Below are 27435 nucleotides of genomic sequence, written 5' to 3' on the forward strand. Positions count from 1 at the left end.
TGACTCTCACTGGGGTACAGTCCCACACACACTGACTCTCACTGGGGTATGGGTCACACACACACACACTGACTCTCACTGGGGTACAGTCCCACACACACACTGACTCTCACTGGGGTACAGTCCCACACACACACTGACTCTCACTGGGGTACAGTCCCACACACACTGATTCTCACCGGGGTACAGTCCCACACACACACTGACTCTCACTGGGGTACGGGTCCCACACACACTGACTCTCACTGAGGTACGGGTACCACACACACTGACTCTCACTGGGGTACGGGTACCACACACACTGACTCTCACTGGGGTACGGGTACCACACACACTGACTCTCACTGGGGGTACGGGTCCCACACACACTGACTCTCACTGGGGTACGGGTCCCACACACACTCTCACTGGGGTACAGTCCCACACACACTGACTCTCACTGGGGTATGGGTCCCACACACACACACACTGACTCTCACTGGGGTACAGTCCCACACACACACTGACTCTCACTGGGGTACGGATCCCACACACGCTGACTCTCACTGGGGTACAGTCCCACACACACACTGACTCTCACTGGGGTACAGTCCCACACACACACTGACTCTCACTGGGGTACAGTCCCACACACACACTGACTCTCACTGGGGTACAATCCCACACACACACACTGACTCTCACTGGGGTACAGTTCTATCTACACAGTCTCATGCTCATGGGAACATAATTAACATCCTAATGAACGACTGACCCTGAGACTCAGCCACGGTTACTAGTGGGTGAACCACTCTCTGCCCACAAGGTGCCTCTGCTGATGTGGCTTGAAACACAGCACAGTGAGAGTAGCTAAAACTTCCATCATTACTCAGCCTCCCTCAGGTGGTGTGTGAAAGCGGGTTAAAATGGAACACATCAGAGCTGTACACTGACAGCAACTATCCCCCAGCCATACCCTCCCATCTTTCTGCTCTCCTTCCCTCCCTTTGTTGTCCAGCCTGTTCTTTCCTTCTGCCTCCCTCCCTCCCTCCTCACTCTCCCCTGTCCTTCCTCCCTCTCCTCTCCCCTTGCTACCCTCTAAAGGAGAGATAAAGTCTGGTTCACATTGTTCAGGTAACTGCGTCTTGCCCTATTCTGGGCTTGTTAGAAAGGTGGGGACTGTCGAGAGATGGGAGGAGCACCAGGATTGGCTGGATTGATGGGAAATGTCCTGTGATTGGCAGGATCGACGGAGAAAGCCCAGGATTGGCTGGATCAATGGGAGAACCCCTGGGATTGGCTGGATTGACCAAGGGGATCACTCCCTCTTCCTCCATTGGTGGGAAGCCTTCCAGTTGTGCGCAGCCACTTCCATCACCTCACAGCCTCCAGCCAGCTTCTCCTGCACCATGAAAAAGATTGCCACACTGGCAAAGTACCATCTGGCCAGGGTGTAGGACCAGATCACCGCAAACATGGCGAGCACAAAGACAGTCCAGTACACGATGGAGAAGAGCTTGATGAGGAAGACCCGGCCTCTGGACTTGCAGGGAGGGAGAGGGCCAGGACCCTGATCCCCGGCCTGACTCTGTCCCTGAGCCCAGTTCAGGCTCCTGCTGTGACCCAAGCCCTGAGCCGCATGGCGCCCCTGACCCTGACCCTGACCCCGACACCAGCCCCAGCCCTTCCCCCAGAACTGAGTGCGTCGCTGAACCTGAAGCCGACTCTGATCAAGACCCTCACTCTGAATTTGAGTCATACTCTGAATCAGAATTTGAGTCTGGCTCTCGATTTGAACCTGATCAAGGAACGAGCGGCCTCCCTGATAATAATTGCGCAGCAGCTTCTCCTTGTCGTGCCAGCGCAGACGGCACCACTCCTTCAGCCCCTCCACTGAGGAGGGCAGCTGGGAGGCTGGGTATCGGCGGATGTAAAAGTGGATCTCCCGGGGGTAGTTGCCGGTGAACAGGTCCCTCTCGGACTGTGGGATGTTGTACGGATAGGCGACTGTCACATCGTGAATGGCATCCAGGTTGCTTCCTAGGGCAGAATCAGAAAGAGTTACTGGGCGGATGCGGCAGAGACGGCCGGTGGAGTTTGAAACAGGAACATGACGTGCTGCAGTGGAAGAGACAGCGTCACTGTCGGAGGGTCAGCACTGAGGGAGTGCTGCACTGTCAGAGGGTCAGTACTGAGGGAGTGCTGCACTGTCAGAGGGTCAGTACTGAGGGAGTGCTGCACTGTCAAAGGGTCAGTACTGAGGGAGTGCTGCACTGTCAGAGGGTCAGTACTGAGGGAGTGCTGCACTGTCAGAGCGTCAGTACTGAGGGAGTGCTGCACTGTCAGAGGGTCAGTACTGAGGGAGTGCTGCACTGTCAGAGGGTCAGTACTGAGGGAGTGCTGCACTGTCAGAGGGTCAGTACTGAGGGAGTGCTGCACTGTCAGAGCGTCAGTACTGAGGGAGTGCTGCACTGTCAGAGGGTCAGTACTGAGGGAGTGCTGCACTGTCAGAGGGTCAGTACTGAGGGAGTGCTGCACTGTCAGAGGGTCAGTACTGAGGGAGTGCCGCACTGTCAGAGGGTCAGTAGTGAGGGAGTGCCGCACTGTCAGAGGGTCAGTACTGAGGGAGTGCCGCAGTGTCAGAGGGTCAGTACTGAGGGAGTGCCGCACTGTCAGAGGGTCAGTACTGAGGGAGTGCCGCACTGTCAGAGGGTCAGTACTGAGGGAGTGCCGCACTGTCAGAGGGTCAGTACTGAGGGAGTGCCGCACTGTCAGAGGGTCAGTACTGAGGGAGTGCCGCACTGTCAAAGGGTCAGTACTGAGGGAGTGCCGCACTGTCGGAGGGCCAGTACTGAGGGAGTGCTGCACTGTCAGAGAGTCAAGTGGAAAGTCCAAAGCAGAGCATTACATTCTCAAGATAAAGTTCAACCGTTTTGGACCGATTAAGGGAAAAATGTAGCAACATAGAAACTAGGAGCAGGAGTAGGTCATTGGGCCCTTCCATTCTGCTGTGCTATTCATTATGATCCTGGCTAATCCTCGATCTCAACGCCAAACCTCTGCTCTCTCCCCAGACCCCTTGACCCCGTCAGAGTCCAGAAATCTATCTATTTCCTTCTGAAATATACTCAGTGACTTGCCCTCCACAGCCTCTGTGATAGAGAATTCCACAGATTCACCACCCTCTGAGTGAAGAAGTTTCTCCTCATCTCAGTCCTAAATATCTACCCTGTATCCTGAGACTGTGACTCCTTGTCCTAGACCCCCCCACCCCCACCCCCCCCCGCCCCCACCAGCCAGAGGAAACATCATCCCTGCGTCCAGTCTGTCCATCCCTGACAGAATTTTATACTTTTCCGTGAGATCCCCTCTCATTGTTCTAAACTCCAGCGAATACAGGCCTAGTCGGCCCAATCTCTCCTCATACAACAATCCAGCCATCCCAGGAATCAGTCTGGTGAACCTTCGCTGCACTCCCTCAATAGCAAGTATATCCTTCCTTAGGTAAGGAAGCCAAAACTGCACACAGTACTCCAGGTGTGGTCTCACCAAGGCCCTGTACAGCTGCAGTAAGACATCTTTGCTCCTGTGCTCAACTCCTCTTGGAATGAAGGCCAACATACCATTTACCTTCTTAACTGCTTGCTGTACCTGCATGCTTGCTTTCAGTGATTGGTGTACAAGGACACCCAGGTCCCTTTGTACATCCACATTTCCCAACCTATCACCATTTAAATAAAACTCTGCCATTCTGTTTTTCCTACAAAGTGGATAATTCACACTTATCCACGTTATACTGCATCTGCAATGTATTTGCCCACTCACTCACCCTGCCTAAATCATCTTGAAGCCTCTTAACCCCCTCCTCACAGCTCACATTCCCACCAAGTTTCATGTCATCAGCAAACTTGGAAATATTACACAGAGATAAAAACAAAAAAACTGCGGATGCTGGAAATCCAAAACAAAAACAGAATTACCTGGAAAAACTCAGCAGGTCTGGCAGCAACGGCGGAGAAGAAAAGAGTTGACGTTTCGAGTCCTCATGACACTTACACAGAACTAGGTGAATCCAAGGAAGGGGTGAAATATAAGCTGGTTCAAGGGGTGTGTGTGTGGGGGGCCGGGGGGGTGGTTTGGGTGGGGGGAGAGAAGTGGAGGGGGGTGGTGTGGTTGTAGGGACAAGCAAGCAGAAATAGAAGCAGATCATCAAAAGATGTCACAGACAACAGAACAAAACTTGTTCCTGTCCTACTCCGGCCCCCTCCCACAACTCTTTCTCCGGTACATCGATGATTACTTCGGTGCTGCTTCATGCTCTCGTCTGGACTTGGAAAAATTTATTAATTTTGCTTCCAATCCCCACCCCTCCATCATTTTCACGTGGTCCATCTCTGACATTTCCCTTCCCTTCCTTGACTTCTCTGTCTCAATCTCTGGTGATAGACTGTCCACCAATATCCATTACAAACCTACCGACTCCTACAGCTACCTCGACTACAGCTCCTCACACCCCGCTTCCTGTAAGGACTCCATCCCATTCTCTCAGTTCCTTCGCCTCCGTCACATCTGTTCCGATGATGCTACCTTCAAAAACAATTCCTCTGACATGTCCTCCTTCTTCCTTAACCGAGGTTTTCCACCCACGGTGGTTGACAGGGCCCTAAACCGTGTCCGGCCCATCTCACGCGCATCCGCCCTCACTCCTTCTCCTCCCTCCCAGAAACATGATAGGGTCCCCCTTGTCCTCACTTATCACCCCACCAGCCTCCGCATTCAAAGGATCATCCTCCGCCATTTCCGCCAACTCCAGCATGATGCCACCACCAAACACATCTTCCCTTCACCCCCCCCATCGGCATTCCGTAGGGATCGTTCCCTCCGGGACACCCTGGTCCACTCCTCCATCACCCCCTACTCCTCAACCCCATCTATGGCACCACCCCATGCCCACGCAAAAGATGTAACACCTGCCCCTTCACTTCCTCTCTCCTCACCGTCCAAGGGCCCAAACACTCCTTTCAAGTGAAGCAGCATTTCACTTGCATTTCCCCCAACTTAGTCTACTGCATTCGTTGCTCCCAATGTGGTCTCCTCTACATTGGAGAGACCAAACGTAAACTGGGCGACCGCTTTGCAGAACACCTGCGGTCTGTCCGCAAGAATGACCCAAACCTCCCTGTCACTTGCCATTTTAACACTCCACCCTGCTCTCTCGCCCACATGTCTGTCCTTGGCCTGCTGCATTGTTCCAGTGAAGCCCAACGCAAACTGGAGGAACAGCCCCTCATCTTCCGACTAGGCACTTTACAGCCTTCCGGACTGAATATTGAATTCAACAACTTTAAGTCTTGAACTCCCTCCTCCATCCCCACCCCCTTTCTGTTTCTTCCCCCTTCCTTTTGTTTTTTCCAATAAATTATATGGATTTTTCTTTTCCCACCTATTTCCATTATTTTTAAATATTTTTAAATCTTTTATGCTCCCCCCACCCCCACTAGAGCTATACCTTGAGCGCCTTACCATCCATTCTTAATTAGCACATTCGTTTAGATAATATCACAAACTTCAACACCTCTGTGTTCTTTTGTTCTGTTGTCTGTGACATCTTTTGATGATCTGCTTCTATTTCTGCTTGCTTGTCCCTACAACCACACCCCCTTCCACTTCTCTCCCCCCACCCAATGCCCCCCCCCTCCCCACACACATACCTTAAACCAGCTTATATTTCACACCTTCCTTGGTTTCACCTAGTTCTGTTGAAGGGTCATGAGGATTCGAAACGTCAACTCTTTTTTTCTCCGCCGTTGCTGCCAGACCTTCTGAGTTCTTCCAGGTAATTGTGTTTTTGTTTTGGAAATATTACATTTGGTTCCCTCATCCAAATCATTGATGTATATTGTGAATAGCTGGGGCCCAAGCACTGATCCCTGCGGTACCCCACTAGTCACCACCTGCCACTCTGAAAAAGACCCATTTATTCCTACTCTCTGTTTCCTATCTGCTAACCAATCTCAATCCATGTCAATGTATTATCCCCAATGCCATGTGCTATAATTTTACACACTAACCTTTTATGTGGGACTTTATCAAAAGCTTTCTGAAAATCAAAATACACCACATCCACTGGTTCTCCCTTGTGGAGAGGTGGCAGCACAGTGGTATTCTCGAAGGACCGGTAATCCTGGGGACCTGGGTTCGAATCCCACCACGGAAGATGGTGGAATTTGAATCCAATAAAAACTCATCTGGGTCACTAATGTCCTTTAGGGAGGGAAATCTGCAGTCCTTACCTGGTCTAACCTACATGTGACTCCAGACCCACAGCCATGTGGTTAACTCTTAACTGCCCCTGAACAAGGGCAATTAGGGATGAGCAATAAATGTAAGTGACGCTTATATCCCACGAACGACTAAAAAAAAAATCCATTTTGCTAGACAAGTCCTCTTAAAAACTTCAACTTGGGGGGGCATTGAAATAGGCTAAAAGGTGGGGATAAAACAATGAATAAAAACGGAAATAAATTTAAAAAATAATAATGATAGGTGGGAAAAAATATATATATATAAAAATTTAAAAATAAATATTTGGCACAAAGGGTATCAAAAAGGGAGTGGGGACACAGGAGAGAGTTCATGGTCTGAAGTTGTTGAATTCAGTGCTAAGTCCGGAAGGCTGTAAAGTGCCTAGTCGGAAGATGAGGGGCTGTTCCTCCAGTTTGCGCTGAGCTTCACTGGAACAATGCAGCAGGCCAAGGACGGACATGTGGGCATGAGAGCAGGGTGGAGTGTTAAAATGGCAAGTGACAGGGAGGTTTGGGTAATGCTTGCGGACAGACCGAAGGTGTTCTGCAAAGCGGTCACCCAGTCTGCGTTTGGTCTCTCCAATGTAGAGGAAACCACATTGGGAGCAGCGAATCTAGTAGACTAAACTGAGGGAAGTGCCAGTGAAATGCTGCTTCACTTGGAAGGAGCGTTTGGGCCCTTGGACGGTGAGGAGAGGGGAAGTAAAGGGGCAGGTGTTGCAACTTCTGCGGTTGCATGGGAAGGTGCCGTGGGAGGGGATTTGAGGAGTAGTGGGTGATGGAGGAGTGGACCAGGGTGTCCCGGAGGGAACGATCCCTGTGGAATGCCGCCGGGGGGGTGAAGGGAAGATGTGTTTGGTGGTGGCATCATGCTGGAGTTGGTGGAAATGGCGGAGGATGATCCTTTGAATGCGGAGGCTGGTGGGGTGATAAGTGAGGACAAGGGGGACCCTATCATGGTTCTGGAAGGGAGGAGAAGGTGTGAGGGTGGATGCGCGGGAGATGGGCCAGACACGGTTGAGGGCCCCGTCAACGACCGTGGGTGGAAAACCTTGGTTAAGGAAGAAGGAGGACATGTCAGAGGAACTGTTTTTGAAGGTAGCATCATCGGAACAGATGCGACAGAGGTGAAGGAACTGAGAGAATGGGATGGAGTCCTTACAGGAAGCGGGGTGTGAGGAGCTGTAGTCGAGGTAGCTGTGGGAGTCGGCAGGCTTGTAATGAATATTGATGGACAGTCGATCACCAGAAATTGTGACAGAGAGGTCAAGGAAGGGAAGGGAAGTGTCAGAGATGGACTGTGTGAAGGTGACGAAGGGGTGGAAATTGGAAGCAAAATTAATAAATTTTTTCAGGTCCAGACGAGAGCATGAAACAGCACCGAAGCGGTCATCACAGAATCACACAGTGCAGAAGAGGCCCTTCGGCCCATCGAGTCTGCACTGACACGTGAGAAACACCTGACCTACCTACCTAATCCCATTTACCAGCACTTGGCCCATAGCCTTGAATGTTATGATGTGCCAATTGCTCATCCAGGTACTTTTTAAAGGATGTGAGGCAACCCGCCTCCACCACCCTCCCAGGCAGCACATTCCAGACCCTCACCACCCTCTGGGTAAAAAAGTTTTTCCTCACATCCCCCCTAAACCTCCTGTCCCTCACCTTGAACTTATGTCCCCTTGTGACTGACCCTTCAACTAAGGGGAACAGCTGCTCCCTATCCACCCTGTCCATGCCCCTCATAATCTTGTACACCTCGATCAGGTCGCCCCTCAGTCTTCTCTGCTCTAATGAAAACAACCCAAGTCTATCCAACCTCTCTTCATAACTTAAATGTTTCATCCCAGGCAACATCCTGGTGAATCTCCTCTGCACCCCCTCCTCGATGTACCAGAGAAAGAGTTCCACAGTATTTTACCTTTATCTCTAAAAACTCCAGTGGGTTTGTCAAACATGGTTTCCCTTTCATAAATCCATGCTGAATTTGTCTAATCCCATTGATATTTTCTAAGTGTCCTGTTATCACATCCTTTATAATAGACTTTTCCCTACTACTGATGTTATGCTAACCAGTCAGTAAAATGCTGTTTCCTCCCACCCTCCGGTCTGTAATCTCCCTCTTTTTCTTAAAATCAGAGGGTTGTAAATCTTTGAAACTCTCGACCTCAAGAGAGCTGTGGTTTCACTGTTCTTGAGTATATTGAAGACAGAGGTTGATAGACGTTTGGAGTCTGAGACAGTCAACAGGGACATGGATCCTTTGCAGGGTTGACAGGGCTGAGTTTGCTGTTGTTGTTTCCGGTGACTAGGTGGATGCTGGATGGTCTGGCTGGTTTCATTCCTTTTTGTGACTTTGTAGTGGTTTGATACAACTGAGTGTCTGTCTCGGCCATTTCAGAGTCACCCACATTGCTGTGGGTCTGGAGTCACATGTAGGCCAGACCAGGTAAGGACAGCAGATTTCCCTCCCTAAAGGGCATTAGTGACCCAGATGGGTTTTTACAACAATTGACAATGGTTACATGGTCACCATTAGACTACCCCTTAATTCCAGGTGTATTCACTGAATTTAAGCTCTGGTTGTGGGACAGCCAATGGGGTACACTTCCATTGACACTGACTCATGGGAATATAATCCTCCTCTAGATTGGAGACTTCAATGTCCATCACCAAGTGTGGCTCGGTAGCACCACTACTGACTGAGCTGACCGAGTCCTAAAGGACATAGCTGCTAGACTGGGTCTGCGGTAGGTGTTCAGGGAACCAACAAGAGGGAAAAACATACTTGACCTCATCCTCACCAACCTGCCTGCTGCAGATACATCTGTCCATGACAGTATTGGTAGGAATGACCACCACACAGTCATTGTGGAGACAAAGTCCCACCTTCACATTGAGGATACTCTCCATCGTGTTGTGTGGCACTACCACCGTGTTAAATTGGATAAATTTTGAACAGATCTAAGATTTCAAGACTGGGCATCCATGAGGTGCTGTGGGCCATCAGCAGCAGCAGTACTCGAACACAATCTGTAACCTCATGGCCCAGCATATCCCCCACTCTACCATTACCATCGAGTGATGGGGATCAACCCTGGTTCAATGAAGAGTGCAGAAGGGCATTCCAGGAGCAGCACCAGGCATACCTAAAAATGAGGCGTCAACCTGGTGAAGCGATAACACAGGACTACTTGCATGTCAAACAGCATAAGCAGCAAGTGATAGACAGAGCTAAGTGATCCCACAACCTACGGATCAGATCTAAGCTCTGCAGTCCTGCCACATCCAGTTGTGAATGGTGATGGACAACTAAACAACTCACTGGAGGAGGAGGCTGCACAAATATCCCCATCCTCAATGATGGAGGAGCCCAGCACATCAGTGCAAAAGATATGGCGCTTTGAGAAGGCAGCTCACCACCACCTTCCCAAGGGCAACTAAGGATGGGGATTAAATGTTGGCCCAGCCAGTGATGCTCACATACCATAGAAGAATATATAAAAGGTGTGCAGCAGGCTCAATGGACAAACGGGTCTACTCCTGCTCTTATCTCTTATATTCTGTCAATGGAGCAATCTAGATGAAATGCTGAGCTGGTGGAGCCACCATTTTCAGACAAGACCCCAAACTGCAGCCTTGACTGTCCTATCAGGACAGCAGTTCTGTTGTGCTGTGTTTGAATTGTAGTCACTATTACAATGTCAGAAATACGGTCACCAATTTCAACACAGCATGAAAGCACAAACAGCAATAAAAAAATGACCAGATATTCTGTTTTAGTGCTGTTGGCTGAGTAATTCTGAAGTGTAGAGAGGGAGCTTTACTCTGTATCTAACCCTGTCCTGTACCTGTCCTGGGAGTGTTTGATGGGGACAGTGTGGAGGGAGCTTTACTCTGTATCTAACCCCGTGCTGTACCTGTCCTCGGAGTGTTTGATGGGGACAGTGTAGAGAGAGCTTTACTCTGTATCTAACCCTGTCCTGTACCTGTCCTGGGAGTGTTTGATGGGGACAGTGTAGAGGGAGTTTTACTCTGTATCTAACCCTGTCCTGTACCTGTCCTGGGAGTGTTTGATGGGGACAGTGTGGAGGGAGCTTTACTCTGTATCTAACCCGGTGCTGTACCTGTCCTGCGAGTGTTCGATGGGGACAGTGTAGAGGGAGCTTTACTCTGTATCTAACCCCGTGCTGTCCCTGTCCTGCGAGTGTTCGATGGGGACAGTGTAGAGGGAGCTTTACTCTGTATCTAACCCGGTGCTGTACCTGTCCTGCGAGTGTTCGATGGGGACAGTGTAGAGGGAGCTTTACTCTGTATCTAATCCCGTGTTGTACCTGTCCTGGGAGTGTTTGATGTGGACGGTGTAGAGGCAGCTTTACTCTGTATCTAACCCCGTGATGTACCTGTCCTGGGAGTGTTTGATGGAGACAGTGTAGAGGGAGCTTTACTCTGTATCTAACCCCGTGCTCTACCTGTCCTGGGAGTGTTTGATGGGGACAGTGTGGAGGGAGCTTTACTCTGTATCTAACCCGGTGCTGTACCTGTCCTGCGAGTGTTCGATGGGGACAGTGTAGAGGGAGCTTTACTCTGTATCTAACACTGTGCTGTACCTGTCCTGGGAGTGTTTGATGGGGACAGTGTGGAGGGAGCTTTACTCTGTATCTAACCCGGTGCTGTACCTGTCCTGCGAGTGTTCGATGGGGACAGTGTAGAGGGAGATTTACTCTGTATCTAACCCCGTGCTGTACCTGTCCTGGGAGTGTTTGATGGGGACAGTGTAGAGTGAGCTTTACTCTGTATCTAACCCGGTGCTGTACCTGTCCTGCGAGTGTTCGATGGGGACAGTGTAGAGGGAGCTTTACTCTGTATCTAATCCCGTGTTGTACCTGTCCTGGAAGTGTTTGATGGGGACAGTGTAGAGGGAGCTTTACTCTGTATCTAACCCCGTGCTGTACCTGTCCTGGAAGTGTTTGATGGGGACAGTGTAGAGGGAGCTTTACTCTGTATCTAACCCCGTGCTGTACCTGTCCTGGGAGTGTTTGATGTGGACGGTGTAGAGGCAGCTTTACTCTGTATCTAACCCCGTGATGTACCTGTCCTGGGAGTGTTTGATGGAGACAGTGTAGAGGGAGCTTTACTCTGTATCTAACCCCGTGCTGTACCTGTCCTGGGAGTGTTTGATGGGGACAGTGCAGAGGGAGATTTACTCTGTATCTAACCCCGTGCTGTACCTGTCCTGGGAGTGTTTGATGGGGACAGTGTAGAGGGAACTTTACTCTGTATCTAACCCCGTGCTGTACCTGTCCTGGGAGTGTTTGATGGGGACAGTGTAGAGGGAGTTTTACTCTGTATCTAACCCCGTGCTGTATCTGTCCTGGGAGTGTTTGATGGGGACAGTGTAGAGAGAGCTTTACTCTGTATCTAACCCCGTGCTGTACCTGTCCTGGGAGTGTTTGATGTGGACAGTGTAGAGGGAGCTTTACTCTGTATCTAACCCCGTGCTGTCCCTGTCCTGGGAGTGTTTGATGGGGACAGTGTAGAGGGAGCTTTACTCTGTATCTAACCCCGTGCTGTACCTGTCCTGGGAGTGTTTGATGGGGACGGTGTAGAGCGAGCTTTACTCTGTATCTAACCCCGTGCTGTACCTGTCCTGGGAGTGTTTGATGGGGATAGTGTAGAGGCAGCTTTACTCTGTATCTAACCCCGTGCTGTACCTGTCCTGGGAGTGTTTGATGGGGACAGTGTAGAGGGAGCTTTACTCTGTATCTAACCCCGTGCTGTACCTGTCCTGGGAGTGTTTGATGGGGACAGTGTAGAGGGAGCTTTACTCTGTATCTAACCCCATGCTGTACCTGTCCTGCGAGTGTTCGATGGGGACAGTGTAGAAGGAGCTTTACTCTGTATCTAACCCCGTGCTGTACCTGCCCTGGGAGTGTTTGATGGGGACGGTGTAGAGGCAGCTTTACTCTGTATCTAACCCCGTGATGTACCTGTCCTGGGAGTGTTTGATGGGGACAGTGTAGAGGGAGCTTTACTCTGTATCTAACCCCGTGCTGTACCCGTCCTGGGAGTGTTTGATGAGGACAGTGTAGAGCGAGCTTTACTCTGTATCTAACCCCGTGCTGTACCTGTCCTGGGAGTGTTTGATGGGGACGGTGTAGAGGGAGCTTTACTCTGTATCTAACCCAGTGCTGTACCTGCCCTGGGAGTGTTTGATGGGGACAGTGTAGAGGGAACTTTACTCTGTACCTAACCCCGTGCTGTACCTGTCCTGGGAGTGTTTGATGGGGACAGTGCAGAGGGAGCTTTACTCTGTATCTAGCCCTGTGCTGTACCTGTCCTAGAATAGAGGAGGCTGAGGGTGATTGATTGAGATATACAAAATAGTGAGGGGCCTGTATAGAGTGGATGGGAAGTGCAAAGAGGTCAGTGATTAGGGGGCATAGATTTCAAGTAATTGGTAGAAAGATTAGAGGGGGATGAGGAAATATTTTTCTACCCAGAGGATTGTGGGGGTCTGGAACTCACTGCCTGAAAGGGTCGTGTAGGCAGAAACCCGCAACTCATTGAAAAGGTGTCTGGATCTGCACCTCAAGTGCCGGAACCTGCAGGTCTACAGGCCAAATGCTGGAAAGTGGGGTGAGGCAGCGGGGGGCTCGGTTTTCAGCCGGCACAGACACGATGGGCCGAGTGGCCTCTTTCTGTGCTGTAAGCTTTCTATGATTCTTTTCTATGATCATCAGCCCAAGCCTGAATATTTCCAGGTCTTGCTGCATATGGACACAGGTCTTCGGTGTGCACCTGTCTCTCACTGCATGCCTCTTCATCTGGGTCCCCCTCTCTCACTCTGTGCTGGTCTCTGACTCTCCCCCTATGCGTCTCTCTCTGTTTCACCTTCTCACTTTCTCTGTCTGTAGAGTTGAAAGATCTTGAGAGGATATTCTGCGCTGAATGGCCGGTATATGGATCAGCTTGCAGTCAGCGGAGTGCAGAGCAGCAAAGCACAGAGCGTAGCTAACCCACAGCTGCCACATCGTAACTTGTTGTAAACAGGACACAGACTCAAAAGCAGCTGACATCAAGGAAACTAAACCAGCTAAGTGTTTTCACTCCACTTGCCACACAGGAAGTCAGGGCCTGTCATTCTCCTGAGAGCTGAGTCCTTAGTTTAGAGGACCAGCTTAAGGGTTTGAGTTCAGTCTTAAAAATAAATAAAAAACCGGGATCAGTAAGTGTCAAATGGTCTAAAAAAACCCCACCTGATTCAGTAATATCCTCAAAAGAAGGAAACCTGCTCTCCTAACCCAGTCTGGCCTCTGTGTGACTCGAGCCCCTAACCAAGCAGTAGTTTCTGCTTTAAGTGCCTGTGGAGAAGGCCCAGCGAGACACTCGGGGAAACATGATCAACATGCAAGGCAGCTCACCACCACCGTCATCGGACCAGGGTCAGGAATAAATACCAGCCCTGACAGCAATTCCCAAAATCCAAGGAATAAATTAAAACAAAGGGAATTTGGAGAGATTCCAGCATGGATTCCTGATCTGTGGGAGTTAGCCAGGGTGCCTGCCTGATTTCCTTACTAGAGAGGGATAACAGCAGAAAAATAAATCAGCCAGGGTTCCTGCTCCTGATCACTGTCCAGTGATCCCTGGGTTAGAGAGAGAGAGAGGGGGGAAATCAGCCAGGGTTCCTGCTCCTGATCACTGTCCAGTGATCCCTGGGTTAGAGAGAGAGGGGAAATCAGCCAGGGTTCCTGCTCCTGATCACTGTCCAGTGATCCCTGGGTTAGAGAGAGAGAGGGGAAATCAGCCAGGGTTCCTGCTCCTGATCACTGTCCAGTGATCCCTGGGTTAGAGAGAGAGAGAGGGGGGAAATCAGCCAGGGTTCCTGCTCCTGATCACTGTCCAGTGACCCCTGGGTTACAGAGAGGGGAAATCAGCCAGGGTTCCTGCTCCTGATCACTGTCCAGTGATCCCTGGGTTAGAGAGAGAGAGAGAGAGGGGGGAAATCAGCCAGGGTTCCTGCTCCTGATCACTGTCCAGTGATTCCTGGGTTAGAGAGAGAGGGGAAATCAGCCAGGGTTCCTGCTCCTGATCACTGTCCAGTGATCCCTGGGTTAGAGAGAGAGAGGGGAAATCAGCCAGGGTTCCTGCTCCTGATCACTGTCCAGTGATCCCTGGGTTAGAGAGAGAGAGGGGGGAAATCAGCCAGGTTCCTGCTCCTCATCACTGTCCAGTGATTCTGGGTTAGAGAGAGAGAGGGGGGAAATCAGCCAGGGTTCCTGCTCCTGATCACTGTCCAGTGATTCCTGGGTTAGAGAGAGAGAGGGGGGAAATCAGCCAGGGTTCCTGCTCCTGATCACTGTCCAGTGATCCCTGGGTTACAGAGAGGGGAAATCAGCCAGGGTTCCTGCTCCTGATCACTGTCCAGTGATTCTGGGTTAGAGAGAGAGAGGGGGGAAATCAGCCAGGGTTCCTGCTCCTGATCACTGTCCAGTGATTCTGGGTTAGAGAGAGAGAGAGAGGGGGGAAATCAGCCAGGGTTCCTGCTCCTGATCACTGTCCAGTGACCCCTGGGTTAGAGAGAGAGAGGGGAAATCAGCCAGGGTTCCTGCTCCTGATCACTGTCCAGTGATCCCTGGGTTAGAGAGAGAGAGAGGGGGGGAAATCAGCCAGGGTTCCTGCTCCTGATCACTGTCCAGTGATTCCTGGGTTACAGAGAGGGGAAATCAGCCAGGGTTCCTGCTCCGGATCACTGTCCAGTGACCCCTGGGTTAGAGAGAGAGAGGGGAAATCAGCCAGGGTTCCTGCTCCTGATCACTGTCCAGTGACCCCTGGGTTAGAGAGAGAGAGGGGAAATCAGCCAGGGTTCCTGCTCCTGATCACTGTCCAGTGATCCCTGGGTTACAGAGAGGGGAAATCAGCCAGGGTTCCTGCTCCTGATCACTGTCCAGTGATCCCTGGGTTACAGAGAGGGGAAATCAGCCAGGGTTCCTGCTCCTGATCACTGTCCAGTGATCCCTGGGTTAGAGAGAAAGGGGAAATCAGCCAGGGTTCCTGCTCCTGATCACTGTCCAGTGATCCCTGGGTTAGAGAGAGAGAGAGAGGGGGGAAATCAGCCAGGGTTCCTGCTCCTGATCACTGTCCAGTGATCCCTGGGTTAGAGAGAGAGAGAGAGGGGGGAAATCAGCCAGGGTTCCTGCTCCTGATCACTGTCCAGTGACCCCTGGGTTAGAGAGAGGGGAAATCAGCCAGGGTTCCTGCTCCTGATCACTGTCCAGTGATCCCTGGGTTAGAGAGAGAGAGAGAGGGGGGAAATCAGCCAGGGTTCCTGCTCCTGATCACTGTCCAGTGATTCCTGGGTTACAGAGAGGGGAAATCAGCCAGGGTTCCTGCTCCTGATCACTGTCCAGTGATCCCTGGGTTACAGAGAGAAAGGGGAAATCAGCCAGAGATGCTGCTCCTGATCACTGTCCAGTGACCCCTGGGTTAGAGAGAGAGAGGGGAAATCAGCCAGGGTTCCTGCTCCTGATCACTGTCCAGTGATTCCTGGGTTAGAGAGAGGGGAAATCAGCCAGGGTTCCTGCTCCTGATCACTGTCCAGTGATCCCTGGGTTAGAGAGAGAAAGGGGAAATCAGCCAGGGTTCCTGTTCCTGATCACTGTCCAGTGATTCTGGGTTAGAGAGAGAGAGAGAGGGGGGAAATCAGCCAGGGTTCCTGCTCCTGATCACTGTCCAGTGATCCCTGGGTTACAGAGAAAGGGGAAATCAGCCAGGGTTCCTGCTCCTGATCACTGTCCAGTGATTCTGGGTTAGAGAGAGAGAGAGAGGGGGGAAATCAGCCAGGGTTCCTGCTCCTGATCACTGTCCAGTGATTCTGGGTTAGAGAGAGAGAGAGAGGGGGGACATCAGCCAGGGTTCCTGCTCCTGATCACTGTTCAGTGATTCTGGGTTAGAGAGAGAGAGAGAGGGGGGAAATCAGCCAGGGTTCCTGCTCCTGATCACTGTCCAGTGACCCCTGGGTTAGAGAGAGAGAGGGGAAATCAGCCAGGGTTCCTGTTCCTGATCACTGTCCAGTGATTCCTGGGTTAGAGAGAGAGAGAGAGGGGGGGAAATCAGCCAGGGTTCCTGCTCCTGATCACTGTCCAGTGATCCCTGGGTTAGAGAGAGAGAGAGAGGGGGGAAATCAGCCAGGGTTCCTGCTCCTGATCACTGTCCAGTGACCCCTGGGTTAGAGAGAGAGAGGGGAAATCAGCTAGGGTTCCTGTTCCTGATCACTGTCCAGTGATCCCTGGGTTAGAGAGAGAAAGGGGGAATCAGCCAGGGTTCCTGCTCCTAATCGCTGTCTAGAGCGCAAAGATTGGAGGAATGGAGACAGTCAGTACCATACAGGGGAGCAAGGGAGGAAGAGAGGGAGTGAGGAGGGGATCAATAGCAGAGGAATCAAGAGCTAGTACAACCTGGGGAGTGACAGTGCTTAAACAATGGATACTGCCAACAGCACATGGTGAAATAGGGGCTGAGAACAAGATGGAGGATTAAAGGATAGATAAAGGCAGGAGTGGTACTCACCTTTCCGTAGCTGCTCGACAATGTAGGAGAAGCCATTAGTCCGGGGGTGGAGGACATATTCGTATGTTGGCAGGCCACGAGAATTGGCAAACTGATCACTCCGTGCTTTGGTGGAATCTAAGAAACAGCCCACAGCAGCATTATAAACACATCACTAATGCGGTGTACGTAATCCTCATCCCTACCATCTGTGGCCCTGTCCCACAGTGTGACTGAGAGGGTAGTGTCAGAATCACTGGCGAGAAGCTGGAGCTGGGGGATGTGGGGAAGAGGTGGGGGGAGGGGCACCATTGACCAGAAACTGAACTGGACCAGCCATATAAATACTGTGGCTACAAGAGCAGCTCAGAGGCTGGGAATCCTGCAGCGAGTAACTCACCTCCTGACTCCCCCAAAGCCTGTCCACCATCTACAGGGCACAAGTCAGGAGTGTGATGGAATGCTCTGCACTTGCCTGGACGGAGTGCAGCTCCCACAACACTCAAGAAGTTTGACACCGTCCAGGACAAAGCAGCCCACTTGATTGGCACCACATCCACAAACATTCACTCCCTCCACCACCGACGCACAGTGGCAGCAGTGTGTGTACCATCTACAAGATGCACTGCAGCAACTCACCAAGGCTCCTTAGACAGCACCTTCCAAACCCATGACCACTACCATCTAGAAGGACAAGGGCAGCAGATAGATGGGAACACCACCACCTGGAAGTTCCCTTCCATGTCGTTCACCATCCTAACTTGGAAATATATCACTGTTCCTTCACTGTCACTGGGTTAAAATCCTGGAACTCCCTCCCTAACAGCACTGTGGGTGTACCTACACCACATGGACTGCAGAGGTTCAAGAAGGCAGCTCACCACCACCTTCTCAAGGGCAATTAGGGATGAGCAATAAATGCTGGGCTAGGCAGTGATGCCCTCATGCCATGAACAAATAAAAGAATATGGGAAGGGGTTCGGTGGGGTTGTGGGTATGGGGAGAGGGTGGGTAGGTGGGGTCGGGGGTTATGGGGAGACAGTGTGTAGGTGGGGTCGGGGGTTATGGGGTTGGGGGTTATGGGGAGACAGGGTGTAGGTGGGGTCGGGGGTTATGGGGAGACAGGGTGTAGGTGGGGTCGGGGGTTATGGGGTTGGGGGTTATGGGGAGACAGGGTGTAGGTGGGGTCGGGGGTTATGGGGAGACAGAGTGTCGGTCAGGTGGAGTTTTGAAAAAGCTGTCAGATTATTGTATTTCCTAGCTGGTTACAGAGAGTTGAGAGGTTGGATAATTAAACATGTTCTCTCACAAACCCCCACTCCCTCCCCTTCATGTAAGGAAGTGCAGCCAGAATCTAAATTCTGACAAATTCAGTACACATTTGCCAAGGAATTTTATACTTGGCTGGGAATCATGTAAACAGTTGTTAAAAATAACCAAGGCTATTAATCCTTGTCCCAGAACCTATTTATTCATTCACTCACTGAGCAACAACATTTCAACAAAATCAGTAGAAAACAGGAAGTACATCGTCTGATTTATACAGAATGATTAGACCTTCAGACCCTCGGTAACCTTCAACACTGACTGACTAACAGCTAGTAACGGCCACCAACATCCTGAGAGAGAGACAGTCTGTCGCAAACAGCCACAGGGAAAAAGACTGGCTTTGTTCCAATGGGATTTCATACAGTGGGAATGAACGGGAAGGGGTTTGGGTCCATTGGGATTGTGTACGGTGGGAGTGAACGGGAAAGGGTTTGGATCCATTGGGACTGTGTACAGTGGGAGTGAATGGGAAGGGGTTTGGGCCCATTGAGATTGTGTACGGTGAGAGTGAACGGGAAAGGGTTTGGGTCCATTGAGATTGTGTACAGTGGGAGTGAACGGGAAGAGGTTTGGGTCCATTGGGATTGTGTACAGTGGGAGTGAACAGGAAGGGGTTTGGGTCCATTGGGATTGTGCACAGTGGGAGTGAACGGGAAGGGGTTTGGGTCCATTGGGATTGTGTACAGTGGGAGTGAACGGGAAGGGGTTTGGGTCCATTGGGATCGTGTACAGTGGGAGTGAACGGGAAGGGCTTTGGGTCCATTCGAATAGTGTACAGTGGGGTTGAACGGGAAGGGGTTTGGGTCCATTGGGATTGTGTACAGTGGGAGTGAACAGGAAGGAGTTTGGGTCCATTGGGATTGTGTACAGTGGGAGTGAACAGGAAGGGGTTTGGGTCCATTGGGATTGTGTACAGTGGGAGTGAACGGGAAGGGGTTTGGGTCCATTGGGATTGTGTACAGTGGGAGTGAACAGGAAGGGGTTTGGGTCCATTGGGATTGTATACAGTGGGAGTGAACTGGAACAGGTTTGGGTCCATTGGGATTGTGTACAGTGGGAGTGAACGGGAAGGGTTTGGGTCCATTGGGATTGTGTACAGTGGGAGTGAACAGGAAGGGGTTTGGGTCCATTGGGATTGTGTACAGTGGGAGTGAACAGGAAGGGGTTTGGGTCCATTGGGATTGTGTACAGTGGGAGTGAACGGGAAGGGGTTTGGGTCCATTGGGATTGTGTACGGTGGGAGTGAACGGGAAGGGGTTTGGGTCCATTGGGATTGTGCACAGTGGGAGTGAACGGGAAGGGGTTTGGGTCCATTGGGATTGTGTACAGTGGGAGTGAACGGGAAGGGGTTTGGGTCCATTGGGATTGTGTACAGTGGGAGTGAACGGGAAGGGGTTTGGGTCCATTGGGATTGTGTACAGTGAGAGTGAACGGGAAGGGGTTTGGGTCCATTGGGATTGTGTACAGTGGGAGTGAACGGGAAGGGGTTTGGGTCCATTGGGATTGTGTACAGTGGGAGTGAACGGGAAGGGGCATGGTCCATATATGAAGTTAACGCACAGAAACAGGGAGTTTGCAAGTTCTCCCCGTGTCTGTGTGGGTTTTCTCCAGGTGCTCCGGTTTCCTCTCACTGCCAAATGATGTGCTGGTTTAGCTGGTCTGGCTACATTAAATTGTTCCCTAGTGTGTGTGTCTGTGCGTGAGAGTGTGCTCTGTGACGGACTGATGTCCCATCATGGGTGCACCCTGTCCAGCACCCATTGCCCGTCCGGACAGGATCTGACTCCCCTCCACCCTGAATTGGGTGAAGTGGTTCTGGAAAAGTGAGTGAGCAAACACAGAAACAGGCCCTTCAGCCCAACCAGTTTGTGTGAGCTTTTACCCTCCCCAGCAGCAAACAGTTTCAATCAGTTACCCTCTTCCTGTATCTCTTTAACCCCTTTACTTCATGCTCCTATCCAATCCAATCTTCAAATGTTGTCTCAGCCACTAACCCTGGAGCTGACTCACGCAGCCTCACTACTGTGTGTGAACAAGATCCTGCCTGGTTGAAATCTCTTGTACTTAATCTTCTATCTTGGCTCCTTACTAGATCTCAGCTCTTGAAAACAGTCTATAAATCAATCCTTTAGGGAGGCGAGCAGAGGGGGATGGGTAGGGGACGGGAGAGATAATTTGGGGGGATGGGAGAGAGGGAGGAGAGCAGCAGATAACAGATAGGTTCAGGTTAGCTCGGAACAGAATGTCAAGGTTGAGTTTCAAGCTGCACCCAGGACTGGAGGAATTATTCACCTACTTCACATCACCAGCTCCCCACCACCCAATTCCAGTACAACTCCCCACACCGGCCGTTAGATAGCTTAAAGAACTTGCATACTTCCCTGAGCCTCTCAGCATTGCCTGAAAACAAAACAGTCTAAACTACTGGAAACTATTTCAACATTGCCAGGAATTTTAATAGAACTTTTTAAAATAAACATGACGGTCCTGATGCATCTGTCAAAGCCAAACCTAACTGCACTATACAAGCAATAACTGAAAAGAAAGAGATCAGCAGGACGAGGCAGTTCCGTGCGAGTGATTTGGGGGAGAGGGACAGAGTGTGAGGGATGGGGGAGGAGGTCAGAGTGCGAGGGGTGGGGGAGGAGGTCAGAGTGCGAGGGATGGGGGAGGAGGTCAGAGTGCGAGGGAGGTGGGGGAGAGGGTCAGAGTGCGAGAGGTGGGGGAGGAGGTCAGAGTGTGAGGGGTGGGGGAGGAGGTCAGAGAGCGAAGGATGGGGGAGGAGGTCAGAGTGCGAGGGATGGGGGAGGAGGTCAGAGTGCGAGGGATATGGGGAGAAGGTCAGAGTGCGAGGGATATGTGGAAGAGGTCAGAGTGCGAGGGATATGGGGAGAAGGTCAGAGTGCGAGGGATGGGGGAGGAGGTCAGAGTGTGAGGGATGGGGGAGGAGGTCAGAGTGCGAGGGATATGGGGAGAAGGTCAGAGTGCGAGGGATATGGGGAGGAGGTCAGAGTGCGAGGGATGGGGGAGGAGGTCAGAGTGCGAGGGATATGGGGAGAAGGTCAGAGTGCGAGGGATATGGGGAGGAGGTCAGAGTGCGAGGGATGGGGAGGAGGTCAGAGTGCGAGGGATGGGGGAGGAGGTCAGAGTGTGAGGGATATGGGGAGGAGGTCAGAGTACGAGGGATGGGGGAGGAGGTCAAAGTGAGAGGGATGGGGGAGGAGGTCAGAGTGCGAGGGATATGGGGAGAAGGTCAGAGTGCGAGGGATATGGGGAGAAGGTCAGAGTGCGAGGGATATGGGGAGAAGGTCAGAGTGCGAGGGATATAGAAACATATGAAGTAGGGGGGAGTAGGCCATTCGGCTCCTCAAGCCTGCTCCACTATTCAATAAGACCATGGCTGATCGGATTGTGGTCTGAACTCCACATTCCACCAACACCCAATAACCTTTGACTCCCTTGTTACTCAAGAATCTATCTACCTCTGCCCTAAAAATATTCATTGACTGTGCTCCCAACTCTCTCCAGAGAAGAGAGGTCCAAAGATTTGCAACCCTCAGAGAAAAAAAAACTTTCTCTCACCTCCATCTTCACTGGGAGACCCCTTATTTTTAAACTGTGTCCCCTAGTGCTAGTCTGCTGCACAAGGGAAAACATCCACTCAGCATCCACCCTGTCAAATCCCCTCAGGACCTTCTATGTTTCAATAAGATCACCTGTCAATCTTCTAAACTCCAATGGATACAAGCCCAGCCTGTCCAGCCTTTCCACATAAGACAACCCCTGCATCCCAGGTATCAGGTGAGTGAACCTCCTCCGAACTGCTTCTAACGTGTTTATCTCCTTTCTTGGATAAGGAGACCAAAACTGTACACAGGATGTGACCTCACCAATGCCTGGTACAACTTTGGCAAAACATCCCTACCCTTACATTCCATTCATCTGGCAATAAATGACAGCATTCCACTTGCCTTCCTAATCCTTCGCTGGACCTGCACGCTAACCTTTTGTCATTCATGTACCAGGACACCCAGGTCCCTCAGAGTTCTGCAATCTCTCTCCATTTCAATAATATACTGCTTTTCTATTCTTCTTGCCTAAGTGGGACAATTTCATGTTTCCCCACATTATATTTCATCCGCCAAATATTTGCCCTTAACCTGTCCATGTCCCTTTGCAGACTACTTATATCCTCAACACAGCTAACTTTCCCACCTACCTTTGTGTCATCAGCAAATTTAGCAAACATACATTCGATCCCATCATCCAAGTCATTGATATAAATTGTAAATAGTTGAGGCCTCAGCACTGATCCCTGTGGCACTCCACTTGTTACACCTTGCCATCCCTACTCTCTGCTGCCTGTTAGCTAACCAATCCTCTATCCATGCTAATATGTTACCCCCGACACGATGAGCTGTCATTTTGCATAGTAAGGTTTGATGTGGCACCTTGTGAAATGCCTTTTGGAGATCCATGTACAGCACATCCACAGGTTCTCCTTTATCCACATTGTTTGTTACTTCCTCAAAGAACCCCAATAAATTAGTAGGGACCTGGTGGTTCAGTGGTATTGTCACTAGACTAGTATTCCAGAGACCCTGGGAGCCCAGGTTCCATCACAGCAGATGGTGCAATTTGAATTAAATAAATATCTGGAAACCATTTCCAATTGCTGTAAAAACCCATCTGGGTCACTAATGTCCTTTAGGGAAGGAAATCTGCTGTCCTTACCCGGTCTGGGCTACATGTGACTCCAGACCCACAGCAATGTGGTTGACTTCTAAATGCCCTCTGAACAAGGGCAGTTAGGGATGGGTAATAAATGCTGCCTTAGCCAGCGATGTCCACACCCCATGAACAAATAAAAAAAAGTCAAACATGATTTCCTGAGGTGGTCAAGGGCGACAGTTATGGGGGAACTGGGCAAGCGATATGAGGGAGAAAGAGGGTGGGGGGCATGGGGGAGAAGCTGAGGGTGTGAGGAGTTTGTGGGAGAAGGTCAGAGTGTAAGGGGGTTGGAGGAGAGGGTCAGAGTGTGACGGATATCGGGACGAAGGTCACAGGGCGAGGGATATGGGGGAGATCACAGGGCGAGGGATATGGGGGAGAAGGTCAGAGAGTGAGGGATATGGGGGAGAAGGTCAGAGAGTGAGGGATATGGGGGTGAAGGTCACAGGGCGAGGGATATGGGGGTGAAGGTCACAGGGCGAGGGATATGGGGGAGATCACAGGGCGAGGGATATGGGGGAGAAGGTCAGAGGGTGAGGGATATGGGGGTGAAGGTCAGAGGGTGAGGGATATGGGGGTGAAGGTCAGAGGGTGAGGGATATGGGGGTGAAGGTCAGAGGGTGAGGGATATGGGGGAGAAGCTGACTAGCTGAGTTTGGTGAGAGGGGAGTTCAGTGAAGGGGAGAAGGAGTTTTCATTTCCTTTTTTTATCTAGAAATTGGTTCTTGCTCTACTACAGGGAAAGGCGCTAGCTGTTTGGTGAATATTTGGTAAGTGGGTAAGTTCCATTCTGTCCCTAATAATACACAAATGGGTGGTAAAGTTAATCAAATATATAAGGTAGCAACATAAATAAGTGATGAATATAATTAATTATTTAAAACACATTAAGGATGGCAGGACAGGTGATGTGGCAGGGCTGCAGCATGTGGGAGCTCCTGGGTAACATTCTGATCCAGGGTAAACACATCTGCATAAGTGTTTGTGGCTTGAGGGCCTTCAGCTCAGAGTCATTGAGCTGGAGGCTGAGCTGCAGACACTGTGACATATCAGGAAGGGGTGAAGTTGCCTGGAAGCTATATACCAGGGGCAGTCGCACCACCAAAGATTGGGTTTTCTGATTTGGTCAGTGGTCAGAGACAGGAGGGTCTGATTGTGAGTGAGGCAGGTAAGGGGACCCTGAGGGCAGGAGTGCAGCAGTGTCAGCCTCTGCAATTGTCCAACAGGTTTGAGGTTCTTTCAGCTTGTTTGGATGAGAGTGGGGGCTCTCAGCTTGTTTGGATGAGAGTGGGGGCTCTCAGCTTGTTTGGATAAGAGTGGGGGCTCTCAGCTTGTTTGGATGAGAGTGGGGGCTCTCAGCTTGTTTGGATGAGAGTGGGGGCTCTCAGCTTGTTTGGATGAGAGTGGGGGCTCTCAGCTTGTTTGGATGAAAATGGGGGCTGCAGGCTGGATAAGCAAATTGACCAGGGCACCGTGGTACAGGAATCCATCCAAGTTGAGAAACAAAAAGGAATGTAGTTGTAGTGGGGGACAGTATAGTGAGGGGGATTAACGCTGTTCTCTGTAGCAAAAAGCGAGAATCCAGAAGGCTGTGCTGCCTGCCTGGTGGCAGGGTTCGGCACATCTGCTCAATGCTGGCGAGGAACTTGCAGAGGGAGGGGGACGATCCAGTGGCCCTGGCCTATGTAGGTACCAAAGACATAGGCAGGATGAAGAATGAGGCTCTGCATAGTCAGTATGTCGAGCTAGGTGCAAGTTAAGAAGCAGAACCTCAAAGGTAATAATTTCTGGATTATCACCTGAGCCACTGGCATAGGACAAATAAGATGAGAGAGATGAATGTGTGGCTCAAAGACTGGTGTGGGAGAGATAGGTTCCAGTCTGCGGAGCACTAGTACTGGGGAAAGTGGGATATGTACCATTGGGACAGTCTACGTCTGAACTGTGCTGGGGCTAGTGTCCTCGTGAGCTGCCTAACTAGGGAGCTAGAGAGGGTTTTAAACTGAATACTGGGGGCAAAGGATCAAATTAGGGAAGATGTGGTAAACCAAAGAGTAGAGACAAGGTAAGAGGGAGAGGTATTAATATGGGAAATGATAAACAGACTGTGCCAGGAAGGGACAGAGAGTACAGACCCAAGAGTAAATCAGCAGATAAGGCTGGACACTACAAAAATAAAAAAAGGGCAAAACAAAAGGCTCTGTATCTAAATGCACGTAGCATTCAAAACAAAACGATGAACTGATAACGTAAATAGAAAATAAGTACGATCTGATAGCCATTATAGAGACATGGTTACAATTAGGAGCTGAATGTTGAAGGTATGTCACATTTAGGAAGGAGCTGAATATTGAAGGGTATGTCACATTTAGGAAGGAGCTGAATATTGAAGGGTATGTCACATTTAGGAAGGAGCTGAATATTGAAGGGTATGTCACATTTAGGAAGGAGCTGAATATTGAAGGGTACGTGACATTTAGGAAGGAGCTGAATATTGAAGGGTATGTCACATTTAGGAAGGAGCTGAATATTGAAGGGTATGTCACATTTAGGAAGGAGCTGAATATTGAAGGGTATGTCACCTTTAGGAAGGAGCTGAATATTGAAGGGTATGTCACATTTAGGAAGGAGCTGAATATTGAAGGGTATGTCACCTTTAGGAAGGAGCTGAATATTGAAGGGTACATCACACTTAGGAAGGGGCTGAATATTGAAGGGTATGTCACATTTAGGAAGGAGCTGAATATTGAAGGGTATGTCACATTTAGGAAGGAGCAGAATATTGAAGGGTATGTCACATTTAGGAAGGAGCTGAATATTGAAGGTATGTAACATTTAGGAAGGAGCTGAATATTGAAGGGTATGTCACATTTAGGAAGGAGCTGAATATTGAAGGGAAAGTCACATTTAGGAAGGAGCTGAATATTGAAGGTACGTCACATTTAGGAAGGAGCTGAATATTGAAGGGTATGTCACATTTAGGAAGGAGCTGAATATTGAAGGGTGTGTCACATTTAGGAAGGAGCTGAATATTGAAGGGTATGTCACATTTAGGAAGGAGCTGAATGTTGAAGGGTACGTGACATTTAGGAAGGAGCTGAATATTGAAGGTATGTCACATTTAGGAAGGACCTGAATATTGAAGGGTATGTCACATTTAGGAAGGACCTGAATATTGAAGGGTATGTCACATTTAGGAAGGAGCTGAATATTGAAGGTATGTCACATTTAGGAAGGACCTGAATATTGAAGGGTATGTCACATTTAGGAAGGAGCTGAATATTGAAGGGTATGTCACATTTAGGAAGGAGCTGAATGTTGAAGGGTACGTGACATTAGGGAAGGAGCTGAATATTGAATGGTAAGTCACATTTAGGAAGGAGCTGAATATTGAAGGGTATGTCACATTTAGGAAGGAGCTGAATATTGAAGGTATGTCACATTTAGGAAGGAGCTGAATGTTGAAGGGTACGTGACATTTAGGAAGGAGCTGAATATTGAAGGGTATGTCACATTTAGGAAGGAGCTGAATATTGAAGGGTATGTCACATTTAGGAAGAAGCTGAATATTGAAGGGAATGTCACATTTAGGAAGGAGCTGAATATTGAAGGTACGTCACATTAAGGAAGGAGCTGAATATTGAAAGGTACATCACATTTAGGAAGGAGCTGAATGTTGAAGGGTATGTCACATTTAGGAAGGACCTGAATATTGAAGGGTATGTCACATTTAGGAAGGAGCTGAATATTGAAGGGTATGTCACATTTAGGAAGGAGCTGAATATTGAAGGTATGTCACATTTAGGAAGGAGCTGAATGTTGAAGGGTACGCGACATTTAGGAAGGAGCTGAATATTGAAGGGTATGTCACATTTCGGAAGGAGCTGAATGTTGAAGGGTACGTGACATTTAGGAAGGAGCTGAATATTGAAGGGTATGTCACATTTAGGAAGGAGATGAATATTGAAGGGTAAGTCACATTTAGGAAGGAGTTGAATATTGAAGGGTATGTCACATTTAGGAAGGAGCTGAATATTGAAGGTATGTCACATTTAGGAAGGAGCTGAATATTGAAGGGTATGTCACATTTAGGAAGGAGCTGAATATTGAAGGTATGTCACATTTAGGCAGGAGCTGAATATTGAAGGGTATGTCACATTTAGGAAGGAGCTGAATATTGAAGGGTATGTCACATTTAGGAAGGAGCTGAATATTGAAGGGTATGTCACATTTAGGAAGGAGCTGAATATTGAAGGGTATGTCACATTTAGGAAGGAGCTGAATATTGAAGGGTATGTCACATTTAGGAAGGAGCTGAATATTGAAGGGTATGTCACATTTAGGAAGGAGCTGAATATTGAAGGGTATGTCACATTTAGGAAGGAGCTGAATATTGAAGGGTATGTCACATTTAGGAAGGAGCTGAATATTGAAGGTATGTCACATTTAGGAAGGACCTGAATATTGAAGGGTATGTCACATTTAGGAAGGAGCTGAATATTGAAGGTATGTCACATTTAGGAAGGACCTGAATATTGAA

The 27435-nt window shown here is 49.9% G+C and overlaps 1 protein-coding gene across 1 annotated transcript in view; it reads right to left on the reverse strand.

Annotated features, from left to right (window-relative positions):
* Nucleotides 1–573: 573 nt before the first annotated feature.
* The window catches only part of lclat1 (lysocardiolipin acyltransferase 1), a 113262-nt gene continuing 86400 nt past the window's right edge, over nt 574–27435 (reverse strand). The window contains exons 5-6 of the mRNA XM_041188215.1: nt 16857–16973; nt 574–2019 (exon numbers count right to left, since the gene is read on the reverse strand). Of these exons, the coding sequence (XP_041044149.1) occupies nt 1298–2019; nt 16857–16973 (839 nt within the window). The 3' untranslated portion in view covers nt 574–1297. The remainder of the gene's footprint in view (nt 2020–16856; nt 16974–27435) is intronic.

The sequence above is a fragment of the Carcharodon carcharias genome, chromosome 5 (genome assembly GCF_017639515.1).
Source record: "Carcharodon carcharias isolate sCarCar2 chromosome 5, sCarCar2.pri, whole genome shotgun sequence".
Taxonomy (NCBI): domain Eukaryota; kingdom Metazoa; phylum Chordata; class Chondrichthyes; order Lamniformes; family Lamnidae; genus Carcharodon; species Carcharodon carcharias.